The sequence below is a fragment of the Diabrotica virgifera genome, chromosome 3 (assembly GCF_917563875.1).
Source record: "Diabrotica virgifera virgifera chromosome 3, PGI_DIABVI_V3a".
Classification (NCBI taxonomy): domain Eukaryota; kingdom Metazoa; phylum Arthropoda; class Insecta; order Coleoptera; family Chrysomelidae; genus Diabrotica; species Diabrotica virgifera.
The window spans coordinates 213,176,879-213,191,970 of NC_065445.1; the positions used below are offsets into that span (position 1 = coordinate 213,176,879).

The window sequence follows — 15,092 nt, forward strand, 5'->3', positions numbered from 1 at the left end:
AAAATCGTCTCTTATAAACCGATCCTGCTTCAGCTCATTGGCTTATTGTACATCTTCCTTTCATTCATGTTACGCACAACAGAATTGTAGGACCCTACACCAGGTTGTACAGGTCCAGTGGTATTTCAACCAATACACCATCTCTAATGTGCATATTCAGTTGTTTTTCTGGAGTCTTCAGTACAAATGACATCAGGTTTTAAGTAGTACCAGATATCTAAGAGACTCATTCATATTTAGCTCAGTGGGATGCTATTGTTGGAGGTGTGGAATTCCATAAACAATAGCACCCCACTGAGCAAAATAATAATGAGTCTGTTAGATACCTGGTGTATGGGTATACCTCAGGAACTTAGCCTTTTCTGTCCGGTTTTATCAAGATTGGGTAGAAAAGCTACCCTTATGAGCTTCTATACTTTTGATGTACCCCAGATAGATAGATAGATCTTTATTTAAATAGAAAAAACCTAACATACATACAATATAAAGAAAAGAAAGTACACTATAAATTTTTGATATGTTGTTTAAGCAATATTTTGAAATTATTGAGACTAGTACATTTTTTACAGCTGCAGGTAACTGACCGCCCCAGTCCTAAGCTGGCCTGTAGTACTATACATAACTTTGTCTATTGAAGGTCATTTCTGTTCTGTAGAACCCATTCGAGTCACGAAGGTCCAGAGACATGTTAACCGTAGACAAGGCATACTGAGCAAAAAAGCGTAACGCGCGGCAGTCGATCGGTGGTCTATCTATCTCTTTTTACTAAGCGATACCGCTCATATGACGGACAAAGATGGCTAGAGCACTCAAAATGAATATTGACCAATGGCGTCCTTGATATCAGCGTTACACCTCGATGCACAGAGCGGCCCATAGCTAGCCTTATCTACAGGTTATTATATCTATACGAAGGTCACGAAAGGATTGAAGCAGGGTTGTTGTATTGCGCCTACCCTTTTTAAAATTTATCTGGAACAAGCACTCAAGCTGTGGAAAAGAAAATGTAATGACATGGGAATCCCTCTCAATGACGACACAACACTATACACTTTATGTTTCGCTGATGACCAAATAGGATCATGACGACTTGAGTTACATGACGCGGAAGCTAATAGAAGAATATAACAAATGGGGTCTCGAAGTCAACATTAAGAAAACTGAAGCCATGTGTATTGGAGGAACAAAGCAGTCCATTATCTTAGACGTTGGGGTAGAAATTAAACACTGCGATGAATACAAATACCTGGGCATGAAGATAACTCGAGATGGAACACTCGATGCTGCTATAAAAGACAGAAACATACAGGGTAGAAAAGCAATATCCATGATGAACGGCATTCTGTGGGACCAGACAATATCTAAAGCGAACAAACAGCTCATATACAATAGCATACTTAGAAGTATAATCACATACGGCAGTGAAGTTTGGCCACTGAAACAAAGAACGGAGAAAATGATACTAGTATCAGAAATGCACTTCTGGAGAAGAGCAGCAGGGAAATCAAGAAGAGATCGGATACCAAATGAGAGAATACGAGAAATGATGAGAGTCACACATACAATAATTGATGACATAAAAACAAAACAACTAGTATGGTACGGCCATGTACAGAGAATGCCAGATGACAGGATCCCTAAGCAGATTTTGGCATGGACACCACAAGGGAGAAGAAAAAGAGGAAGGCTGAGAAGAAGCTGGAGGGAGGGAATTGAAAAAGAACTAGAGGAAAGAGAAATCACTCCAGGTCTATGGTTAAACAGAGAAGAATGGCGGTTAAGAGTCGGAAGGCGTCGGAGAACGCTGTAAACCGATAGTAGTAGTAGTAGTAGTAGTAGTAGTAGTAGTAGTAGAACCCATTCGCCTCATTTTTGCTCATTAAAATGTGAAAACCTTGAATTATTCATGTGTGTCTGTCCACCTTTATTACAACAGATATAATGACAAATGGGATGTCGAATGAGAGCTTATAACCCAAAGATTCTCACCTTGAATATGAGAAATTTTACCTTGGATCTCTGGTTCCGGAAATACTGTTTTAATGTTGCCGAAATAGTACAAGCGATATATTATTCGACTCGTTTTAGCAAGACAAGAACAAAATAATTAATATACTTCCGGTTTTTATATCACTTCGGCTTTAAAAATTGTACTAACTGGTAGTGACACAGTCGCAGAAATAGTATAATATGATATTCCAATCGACGCTAAGTTAGACGAAGAATTCAAATATCGACTGCCGGTTCTACTTCCAGTCATCATTCAACCCGGATTTATCCACTACTGGATATAGGTCTCCCTCAGTATTTTCCATGAATTTCTGTTTTGTGCTGTTTGCATCCAGTTTTTGTCGACTTCCGGTCACGTTGGGTGAAAACTTAGGACTTACGAAGTCCAATTGCTTGTTATTACGTGTAGTGGGTTAGGTCTGATACATTTAGAGTTTTGCGTAATCCTTTAGAGATTATATTTCTGTTGGTGTATAGAAAAATTATCGAGAACATGCCCTTATCAGGGAGTATAGAAAAATTAACGCCGATCCTGTGCTCCGCTCTCACGTTGGTATTAACGACAGAGACATAAAAGTAGGCTTCGTTCAAGAAAAAACCCTCTGGATTCTGCAAGGATACTAATTGAAAGGAATTTCAAAATAACTAACCGTTGGCAAGAAGATTGGGATAAGAATGCTCCACCTGACATCCGAAATATGCCATGTTGTATTACAAGCAAGCCAGAGGGTTTCAATCAACCAAGACGGATCTGGGCGACACTAAATAGAATTAGAACCAACTGTGGTAGGTGCTCTGACTCACTTTTTAGATGAGGAAAAATACCTTGTCCAAATTGCGATTGCGGTGCTGAAAGACAAACGGTTAAGCATTTTGTGGAGGAATGCCCCATCAGATCGTACAGTGGCAATTGGTCCGATTTTTTAATGGCGACCAATGACTCGATTCAGTATATTTATCAACTAAATTTTCGTTTATAAAAATTAATTATTATTTTTTTTATAATGTATTGTGATCTTTATTTTTATACAAAAACTGTGATATAGCCATACGCTAAATAAATAATTCTGTTGGTCATGCATTTTTGTAATATCATTTCACCGATTTTTGATTTGTTCTAATAGATCGCTGAAATTTACTAGTAAAATTTTTCTTTTGCTGTTTTTACTAGTCATATAAACAATAGATAATCGCTTACTAGTGAGAACATGGAGGTCTTATTTTCACCTTGTTTCAGCACGTAGGGTGCCAGTTCCAGACGAGAGATTCGATTTTCTTTGTGAATATTTTAAACCTCTTAGGTAAGTACTTTTCCCGTATCTTATTTTTAAATTCAATGTAAAATTCAATATAAAATATTCAAATTTTTAAGATTTTTATAAGAGATGTTTACAACATAGGCATGTCTGCTTAGGCAAATGTATATACACTCGGGTGCAAAAAAATCGGTCCACTGAAAATTTGGTCATTTTTGATGTCTCGAATTTCCTAAACTGTTGTCCGATTTAAGTGATTTTTTTACCATGTTATAGCCTTATTCATTAACAATATCGCTGTAATAATATTGTTGCTAGACAGGTAAGCTGTCATTGTATACCGGGTGTACGAATCAAACTGTGTTTATTTCTCAAAGTTCGCATCACCCTGTGGACTATCCTAGCATTTATAAAATTTTGAAATTAAAACCCAACTATAGCCTCAGGTTTTCTTAACATTCTGTTTTTAGATTCATTCGCTTATGTTGGATAATAAAAAAGTTAGGTACTTTAACAACTGGCCATGTTCGTCATCAGTACAGGGTGTTTATAAATAAGTGCGACAAACTTTAAGGGGTAATTTTACATGAGAAAATAATGACAGTTTGCTTTATAATGATATGTCCGCAAACGCTTCGTTTTCAAGATACGGGATGTTCAATTCTTTTTTACAAACTGACAATGTATTTATTGCTTTAATACAAGTTAAGATATGCAAATCAAATTTGGTTGGTTTTAAGGCGTAGTTATTGCACATTTTTCGACATACAATTAAGAATTTTATATTCACCATTGGCGTGCATACGGGTAATATGATCGGTCATAATACCCGTTTGCGCGCTAATGGTGAATATTAAATTCTTAATTGTATGTCAAAAAATGTGCAATAACTACGTCTTAAAACCCACCAAATTTGATTTGCATATCTCAACTGGTTTTAAAGCAATAAATAAATTGTCAGTTTGTAAAAAAAATTGAACATCCCGTATCTCGGAAACGAAGCGTTTGCAGACATATGATTATAAAGCAAACTGTAATTATTTCATGTGTAAAATTACCCCTTAAAGTTTGCCGCACTTATTTCGAAACACCCTGTACTGATGACGAACATGGCCAGTTGTTAAAGTACCTAACTTTTTATTATCCAACATAAGCGAATGAATCTAAAAACAGAATGTTAAGAAAACCCGAGGCTATAGTTGGTTTTAATTTCAGTATTTTATAAACTCTAGAATAGTCCACAGGGTGATGCGAACTTTGAGAAAAAACACAGTTTGATTCGTACACCCGGTATACAATGACAGTTTACCTGTCTAGCAACAATATTATTACAGCGATATTGATAATGAATAAGGCTATAACATGGTAAAAAAATCACTCAAATCGAACAACAGGTTTAGGAAATTCGAGCCATCAAAAATGACCAAATTTTCAATTGATCGATTATTTTGCACCCGAGTGTAGTTTTTTATAGTAAAAAAATCGTAAAAATCACCCCCTAATTAGCATCCCAAATGAGATTAATCGTGACCGCTTCACAAGTTGCGTTATATATGATCTGTAAGTTTCATCGGTTCAAAGTGCTCAGTTTTGAAAAAATTTGGTTTGATAGTAAAAAATTTAAAAAAATTTATTTGTTATTCTTAATAGTTTAAATTTTAAATTTAACAGGTGCCGCCACAGCATTCATCCCGTTTTCGTTTGTGGACCGAGGCTGGCGGCCTGAATTTTAGTTGTTCAGAGAGAATCAAATATGCGCTCTCTGAAGAAACTCTAACAAGAGTTGCAACTAGTTAGAGTGCTTTTGGCGCTCTCTAAACTAACTAAAGTAGGACGGTTCTTGCTTCGGTTCACAACGAAATGATTATATTTATTGTCTTAATCGTTTGTTAATTTTTTTTTCTTAGGGCCAGTTGTTCGAACGCTAATCAACAATGATCACTATCAAATATTTAATTATTGTCACCAACTGTCAATGTCAACTTTGATTGGGTTGCTGAAAACATAATTGATTATAATTATGAGATTAATTAATCAATTAACATAACAATTATTAACATAACTGATTAACTAATTTCATAATTGTAATCCATTATTATGTTTTCAGCAACCCAAACAAAGTTGACATTGACAGTTGGTGACAGTAATTAATTATTTGATAGTGATCATTGTTGATTAGCGTTCGAACAACCGGCCCTAAGAGTTTCATACATGTACATAGCAACGTCAATCCTCGATATTTATTACATTCTCGCCTATTACCTTTTGTATATGGGTAGTATGAGTGACACTTTCTATTCTTATTCTATCCACTCCAGGAGATTCTCCATATCTTGACGTTTTTATTGGTTTTAGTTCTCCCTCGTTGGTTGAGTTTTCTGTGTTATCTTCCAATATATTATTTTGATATTCATTAAAGTCGTCTTAGTTGATATCGGTTAATAGTTCTTCCAAGTGCTGTTTCCATCTTTTACTGTGTTTTGTTTCTGTCATTAATTATCTATTTTTATCTTTAATGCTGCATATTTGACGTCTTCGTCTTCAAAACAGCTTTTGGGTACGCATGCTCTCTTCTTCCATTTTATCTCCGAATTTTTCTCTTTGATGCTGTTGCTAATATTTTTACCTTTTTTCTTTTATTTTTATAGTTATTGTAATTCTCGTTTTATTTTCAATTGTAAATAGTATGCATATTGTTCATCACCAGCATTAAAATGACACCAAAACACCACTAATGCAATTGGGTCAAAAATTCAAATTGTCATTTAGTAATGCTAGCTCACAGCGTATTGAAATAGATTACATATATTACCAACCAAAGACTATTTTTCCAAGAAAATGACACACAGAGTTATTGAAAAATAAGCAGTTATGTCGCCAACACAAAAAGCACCAAACTATATAAAGGTAGAATTCAGCACCAAGCGACCGAGACAGGAGACCGCGACAGGCGACAGATAGGTCGCGATAGGCTATAGTTGGTCGCTGGTCTCGGTCGCGGGCTACAGAACTACCCTGATATAATTGCATTGAGAGCAGTCGTGGGGAGACCTCGCCTATCTGTCGCCTGTCGCGGTCTCCTGTCTCGGTCGCTTGGTGCGGAATTCTACCTTAACGTAACAACCACCTACGTGCTAGCCAATACCCATAATACTGAATTAAATGTACCTGCTGTCATTTACCCTAATTGGCGGTGTAAAGACTTAAGCCACGGTCAAACTGTAAAACGTCCTCTAATAATAGAAATTGTACAGTACCTACGAGACAAATTACAGCAATATTAACAATGAACCAATTGTTTGCTGCAGTATAGTAACTACAAATGGTGAATCTATTTTAGTTAACACTGTAGATACATTTGTATTAGTTCACATACGGCTACAAATTTAAACAAAAAGCGTGAATACAATATCCTTCAATATGGCTGTTCGGTTCATTTCCTCAATTTATTAGCTCAAAATCTTGATCTTCTAGCATTACTCAATCTGTCATCAGAGCAATTAAATGCTTTAGAAATAATCATATTCTTGCCGCTTTATAAAAAAAAGCACGGGGAAAAAACTTTTAATGCTTCAAGAAGTGAGGTAGAACACCATGCATGATGCAATTAAATGCTCCTTTGATAACAGAGGTATCCTTGACCTTGATCAACTTTCCCAAGATAAGAGAGAAGCTATTGACAGTGACATCAAAAAAATTATGAACGACAATCATGTTACAATGAATGCTGTTGATTTATTAGCTCGCATGACACCAATTGCAGTGGCACTTGATCGCATGCAAAGAACAACAATAACAATTTCAATTGCTATTGAAATATGGAGTACTTTTAAATCTGCTTTAAAAGACCAACCTCTAGAAGTTAGACATTTTTCCAGACGTAGAAACATGGCTTTAGATGGTGCTCTTCTGCAGCAAACATATTAGACCATAGCATTTTGGAAGACGATTAACAATATGCAAAAGGACAATCCTACCAGTTTATTAGTGAGACAAATCCGCTATTTTTACCAATTGTGGTGAACATTTTCGAAAAGCAATGCCATTGGAGTAGTGGAAATCTTAACTATAGATGAGAACGATTGACCTTCAGGAAAACAAAAATTTGTTGACTTATGTGAGCAATTGTTAACAGAGAATGCAGCGACAGCAGTTTTCGAGAGATATTTCTTTTGGATTAGTTTAGTCCAAACTTCGAAATAGATTGGGGTGTCAAAAAACAGTAAAAAACAATTTTTCCCTATTTAAATAGCTCAATCAATGCTCTGTTGGCAACGTTATTTTCAATTGTAAATAATATGCCTATTGTTCATCACCAGCACTAAAATTACACTAAAACATGACTATTCAATTCCAAATTGAGTCACAGATTCAAAATGTCATTTGGCGATGCTCGCTCATAACGTATTGAAATAGATTACAGATATTACCAACCAAAGACTATTTTTCCAAGAAAATAACACACAGAGTTATTGAAAAATAAGCAGTTATGTCGCCAACGCAAAAAACACCAAACTATATAACGTAACAACCACCTACGTGCTAGCCAATACCCATAATACTGAATTAAATGTACCTGCTGTCATTTACCCTAATTGGCGGTGTAAAGACTTAGCCACGGTCAAACTATAAAACGTCCTCTAATGATAGAAATTGTACAGTATGAGACAAATTGGGGCGAGCGGTGTAAGCTCGGAGATTTTAGGTCTATAATTTGTTTCGATTTAGTAATTTGTGTCTAAGACAACGTCTGCTGCCCTCGGGCTGTCAATTTGTTTCGTTTTCAGGATTATCGAAAAATTCTTGGTGAATTCACAGTACAAATCGCAATTCATTACTGGATGTAATTGTAAAGACTGCTATGTTTTTGTACACACTTATGACAACAGAATGACTGGAAAATTTAAAGTATTTTTTTCTACAACCGTGTTAAAAATGCAATTTTTAGCACTCCATACGAGCGTTAAAAATGCTACTTTAAGGCACTTGTGCTTTAAAATATTTTTAAGGCACTTGTGCTTTAAAATATTTTTAAGGCACTGCAGTTCGTATTGTAGTTCAGAGAAATAAGGAAAAAAAATAGCCTGTTGGTGACACAACCCCCTCCAGGCCGAAAACAAATTTTTTGAGTAGTGTGGACATCTATAATAATCACCTATATGTTTCCTGCAGCCGATTTTGATGATATACATAGTTATAAACAATTGAAGATAAAAAAACGGTAACTTTTCGCTTTTTTCGTTTATTGCCAAATGGCTAAGCATTTTAAACAAATTTGGAAGTAAGAAACTCATAAACCATATAAAAAACTTCAATAAGGCTTCCGCTGAATATGTCTATCCTTATTGGTTGCTTAGAAAATTGCAAAATAATTCATAAATTTTGAGTTTTTATAAATATTCATAACTTATGTAAAAATGAACTTAGAATCTTCTTATTACACGGATTGCTGATACTTCTGGTGCTTAAATTATACACTAAATTTCATAGTAATTGGTCAAATAGTTTAAAAGTTATTTAATTTGTTTATCCCAAATTAATTTTTTTTGTAACACTATAAGTCAGAAAATGATGAAGTTACAGTAATACTTTGGATAGTTTATGAAAGAAGAAGATTCATACTAATAATTTAATTAAAAAAGAATGTACTTTTGTACAATACAATTACTGAATTACAAATAAGAATTTGTATGTACTTTTTGCGTACAGTACGAGTATGCATTATTTAAATAAATTAATTGTTATATACACCATCAAATTTGTTTAAACATTTTTTTTTCAATTTTTTTTAATAAAATTTGAAGTAATTTTAATCACAAAACATACATATCTATAAATAATATAATAATACATAGTTTTTATTAAACTTAGTAATATTTTAATTAAAGTATGAAAAATCAAATTATCCCATTCGATGGTTTCTAAAAATAGTATTGGTCTATGGAAATCAGAAAATCTCAAATAAACTAGGTTTTATTTTTTTAGTAAACATCTATTAGATGAATGAAAAACTGAAGTTACAGAACCACCAAAAAAGAGATAAACGTAATTGATTGGGGTTGGATAGTAAGCTAAGAACCGTTAGTGCCGATCCGATCAACAGATCTTCTTTATATCAGATATTTTATTAAAATAAAAATAAACTCTTGCAAAACTGGTTGCACCGAGTACTTGTTAGTACAGAGATATAAATAGTTTATGGACTTCGATTATCAAAACCTCAATCTTTCTCTATTATCTATTTTGGAGTTCCTTTTTTAATCTGTATGTACTCTTTGCGTACGTTACGGATATGTTTTTTGTTTAAAGTGGTTTTTTAATTAACTATGTAAATTGTGTAAACAATTTTTGGAAATTCTTTTACGATATTTTTAGGATGACTTTGTTGGCAATTATAGGAGTGGATCATATTGCACTTGACTTTACAAAAACTTATAATAAATGGGTAACTGATAATTGTTACGTTTTTCATAAAAATACAAGTATTCCTAGATACACCTCCTTTAATTTTATTTTAATAGTCTTGCTGTCATACCAAAATACATGAAATATCTTAATTTTTGTTTTTTTGCAATCTTAAAATTATAACTTTCAATGTTGTAAGATACAATTATTACAATATTGTAGAAAATTTCTGAAAATAATTTTGTTCTTTTTATCCTCTCTCTAATTTTGTTACATTTCATTTTTCGTTTATCTAGTAGCATTTTTATCAAGAAATAAATCCTAGTTTATTTGAGATTTTTTAGTTTCAATTTAATATTATAAGCCAATTTTAGATTTAGGAATAGTTGAATAGGATTAGTAACATAATAATTACAGGGTGTAACAAAAATACAGGTCATAAATTTAATAGCATATTCTGGGACCAAAAATAGTTCAATTGAACCTAACTTACCTTAGTATAAATATGCACATAAAAAAAGTTACAGCCCTTTGAATTTACAAAATGAAAATCAATTTTGTCCAATATATAGAAGAGATTTTTTATTGAAAATAGACATGTGGTATTTTTATGGCAGGAGCATCTTACAAAAAAATTATAGTAAAATTTTGACACCCCATAAAAATTTTATGGGGGTTTTGTTCCTTTAAACTCCCCCAAACTTTTGTGTTCGTTCCAATTAAATTATTAATGTAGTACTATTAGTTAAACACAAGGTTTTTAAAATTTTTTGCCTCTTAGTACTTTTTCGAAAAGTCAGTTTTTATTGAGATATTTTAAATATTCGTCAAATCCACCACATATTTGTATAATATGGTTAAGTACGATTATGAAGACTTGGTAATCGTATGAAAATTTATTATTTATAATTTACATTTTTAGGCATATTTTGAACCATATTAAAAAAGAAGCCACATCTTGATAAAAGGTGCCTTATCGAAAAAATACTAAGAGACAAAAAAAGTTTTAGAAATATTGTGTTTAACTAATGGTACCGCAGTAATAGTTCAATTGGAACGTACACAAACATTTGAGGGGTGTAAAGGAACAAACCCCCATAACATTTTTATGTAAACATATTAAAAAAAAGCCGCAACTCGATAAAAACTGCCTTATCGAAAAAATACTAAGAGGCAAAAAAGTTTTAAAAACAGAGAGTTTAACTAATGGTACCACAATAATAATTTAATTGGGTTGTACACAAAATTTTGGGGGATTTAAGGGAACAAAAACCCCATAAAATTTTTATGGGATGCAAAAATTTCACTATAATTTTTCTTTAAGATGTTCCTGTCATAAGAATGATACATGTCCATTTTCAATAAAAAATCTCTAATAGTTTTCGATATATTGGAAAAATCGATTTTCATTTTGTAACTTCAAAGGGCTATAACTTTTTTTATGTGCACATTTGTATTAAGGTAAGTTAGGACCAATCGATCTATTTTAGTCCCAGAATATGTGATTTAATTTATGACCTGTATTTTTGTTACGCCCTGTATAACTAATATGTACGTTTTACAATAAAAGTTACATCAAATATTATTAAAGAAATTGAAAATAAATTGTTTAAACAAATTTGATGTTGTATATAACAATTAGTTTATTTAAATAACGCATATTCGTAATGTACGTAAAAAGTACATACAAATTAAAAAAAGAAACAACGAAATAAATAATCGAGAACCAGAGATACAGTTAACAGCTCCCAAGTAATCGCTATCCTAAGTTTCAACGCTGGCCGATTTTAAGGGCCACATTTTTAAGCTTTGTGGACGATTTCCTTGAAAGCAAATCTTTTGTATACTTGGTATGTTAAAACTTTGAAATATGTTCTTTCAAATGCGGCTAATTTTATTTCTTAATTGTTATAAACAAAGCTGCTGTGAATTAAAAAAGGAAGAGGGCTAACTTCGTCCCTAATTGCCTAGGACAATTGTTTTTCTTTCTGAATATGTATAAAAATTTAGTCTTTCTAAATATGGAAAAATAATTTTTCTACGGGTAACGGTTAAAAAGTTATTCTAATTGTTTATAAGCAAAAAATCGACATGATCTTGCAAAATAATTTTACACTATTTATAATTATTTTTTGTCATTTTTTTTTTAAATTAAGTTAATAGTATAAATCTTCTTCTTTCATAAACTGTGCGAAGTATTACTGTAACCTCATCGTTTTCTGACTTATAGTGTTGCAAAAAAAAATAATTTGGGATAAACAAATTAAATAACTTTTAAACTATTTGACCAATTGCTTTGAAATTTAGAATATAATTTAAGCACCAGAAGTCTCAGCATTTTGTGTAATAAGAAAGTTCTAACTTAATTTTTACATAAGTTATGAACATTTATAAAATCTCAAAATTTATGATTTATTTTGCAATTTTCTAAGCAACAAATAAGGACAGACATATACAGTGAACGCCATATTGAAGTTTTTTATATGATTTATCAGTTTCCTACTCTCAAATTTGTTTAAAATGCTTCACTTTTTAGTAATAGACGAAAAAAGCGAAAATTTAGCGTTTTTTGATCTTCATTTGTTTATAGCTATCTATATCATCAAAATCGGCTGCAGGAAACATATTATAGGTTATTAATATAGATGTCCACACTACTCAAAAAATTTGGTTTCGGCCTGGAGGGGGATGTGTCACGAGAAAAATCTTATTTCTCTGGACTATTGACCGTATAGACAATTTTGATGTAATGTCAAAAAAATATAAAAATGGAATGTCAGTCACGTTCAAGTAAAAGTTTTTGTAGATATTGTCCTGTAATTACGTTTGTAGAAAAAATATTGTATGCTATGCGTGTTAAAAAGTACTTTTTGAAGGCACTCTGCTTTCACATGCGTGCCTTAAACGTGTACTTTTAACACTTATATCATAAATAACTATTGTTTTGTATAAAATTAGAAATTCCCACCTGAGCGATTTCGGTTTACAAAGCCATCTTCAGAGCTATGGTCAAATGTTTAACCCTTAACCACTGACATGCATGTATGGCATACCGCAGTATGCCATACCCCGCCAAAAATATATTTTGTTGTAAAACTTGTTTTATAAAAGATTTCTAGAAAATCTTCTGTGTACAGGGTTATTCACTATGATTCACTACAGGATGACCCCCCCCCCTGTAAACTGCTTTATTTGCAGAATTAGAAAAAAATGTAAAATACAAAAGTTATTCGATTTTTAAATTATGATTTTTTGACATAATATATATCATACTAGTGCCGTCATTCATCTGGGCGTGATGACATAATCGACTATTTTTTTTAAATGAGAATATGGGCCGTGCGATACCTCATTCGAAAAGTTACTAAATTATTTATTCAGTAATATAAACATTAAGATAATTTATAGGGATAAAGGGCAGATTTCGAGCATATAGTTTAATCAAATCTTGCCCAAGTATACTTTCGCTAACTTAGCATCATCAGGGGCATTTCGTCAAAACAGGAAGATATCCCAGCAAAATGTAGATAACATTTATATGGCAAGAACGTAATTTAAAGAATTTTGCAACTAATAAATAACATTAAACACACACTGGACGAAGGACAAACAGATCAAAAATAAATTAAAATTTGCCGGCTACTACCTCTTGGCAAGAAAAATTTAAGAACAAATGTAAGAACAATTTTTCTTGCCAAGATGTAGTAGCCGGCAAATTTTAATTAATCTTTGATCGGTTTGTCCTTCGTCCAGTGTGTGTTTAATGATATTTATTAGTTGTGAAACTCTTTGAATTACGTTCTTGCCATACAAATGTTATCTACATTTTGCTGGGATATCTTTCTGTTTTGACGAAATGCCCCTGATGATCAGGGCCGGATTCAAGGGGTGGCAGGCTGGGCAGCTGCCCGGGGCCCCCACATTCCGGGGGCCCACACAAAGCTCGAAACTTAAAAAAAACTTCGGATTATTCACATAGAATAATTTTTGGCAATCAATTAACTCTGATATTTCGTTACACATGGAAGGTTTTTCTCCTGTTGAAAATGTATTTTTGCGAAATCACGATCATAAAGCAGAAGATATATTTAATTTTACAACGCGTCAGTTATGAGTGGAAAATATTATGGTGTTCAGGCTGAAATTAGATAACATAATATCTTGGCGTTGTGGATTCCGTGTGCCGCCCACTCTCTAAATTTAGTTGCAAAAGCTGCAACAGTGTTGTCCTGCTGCCATAGCATTCTTTGATTTCTTAGAAGCACTATTAGTATATGAACTATATGTATTGTTCCTTTTACATTATTTGGAAAATTTAACTCCCAATGAAATTGAAGCTCACTCACTGAAGCTTACCGACTCGTACAACAATGATTTAGTTGACCACCGACTGATAAAAGAAAATAATGTGAATGATGCGTTTCCAAACGTTGAGGTGACACTTCGTTTATATTTAGTTCTGATGCTAACTAACTGCAGTGGAGAGAGATCATTCTTAAAACTTAAGTTAATTAAAAATCGACTTCGGTCTCGGAGCCAAGAGCGTTTGAATCATCTCTCTTTAATAATGAGCATTGAATATGTTTTAAGACATCTAGACATGTCCGACATAATCAAGGAATTTTCAATTAAAAAATCTCGAAAAGTACCGTGACTTTAACCATGCATCTTAACTATGTTTATTTTTAATATTTTACTGTAACAAGATAAAGCCCTTGTATTTTTTATTACATATTTAAAAATATATTGATAAAAGTAGATCACCATTTTTTTAATATTGTTCTGAAGCTATTTGCGATTTGTTTCTGGCATTTATGGAATTTACTATTCTAACTGGGAAGTAAGCCACAATTTAACGTGAAAAATGAATTTACTAACGTTTCGACTTCCACTTCGGACGTCATTATCAAGATACAAAATAATAATTTTATATAAATAAGTACATTAATATTTTGTATTTTGATAACGACGTCCGAAGTGCAAGTCGAAATGTCAATAAAATCATTTTATCGTGGCTGAATGGATCAAACAATCCAAAGCCAATAAGAAAAGAAAAAAAATAATTTTTCAAGTTTAAATTGTGGCTTATTTCTTATTTCCCAGTTAGAATAGTATTTTTTTTTTAATTTCTAAAAGGGAAAACCCTGTAGTTGACTATGTAGGTACCATAGTTATAATAACAATTTTTTTAATGACAGGATGTAGGGCCCCACACTAATTCTGCCTTAAATCCGGCTCTGCTGATGATGCTAGGTTAGAGAAAGTATACTTGGGCAAGATTTGATTAACCTTTCGCTACCGAAGGGTCAAGTTGTTTTGTAGTTGCCGGAGGGGGTACATTATGTACCCCATGCATTTTTATAGATTAGATATTAACATAATGCAATAATTTTAGTTAAAACATAATTAAAACAAATGCAA

The 15,092-nt window shown here is 32.7% G+C and overlaps 1 protein-coding gene across 1 annotated transcript in view; it reads left to right on the top strand.

Annotated features, from left to right (window-relative positions):
- Window positions 1-15,092, top strand: part of LOC114328845 (obg-like ATPase 1) — a 286,804-nt gene that overhangs the window by 67,280 nt on the left and 204,432 nt on the right. Inside the window, exon 3 of the mRNA XM_050645847.1 lies at window positions 3,255-3,311. Within this exon, the coding sequence (XP_050501804.1) occupies window positions 3,255-3,311 (57 nt within the window). The remainder of the gene's footprint in view (window positions 1-3,254; window positions 3,312-15,092) is intronic.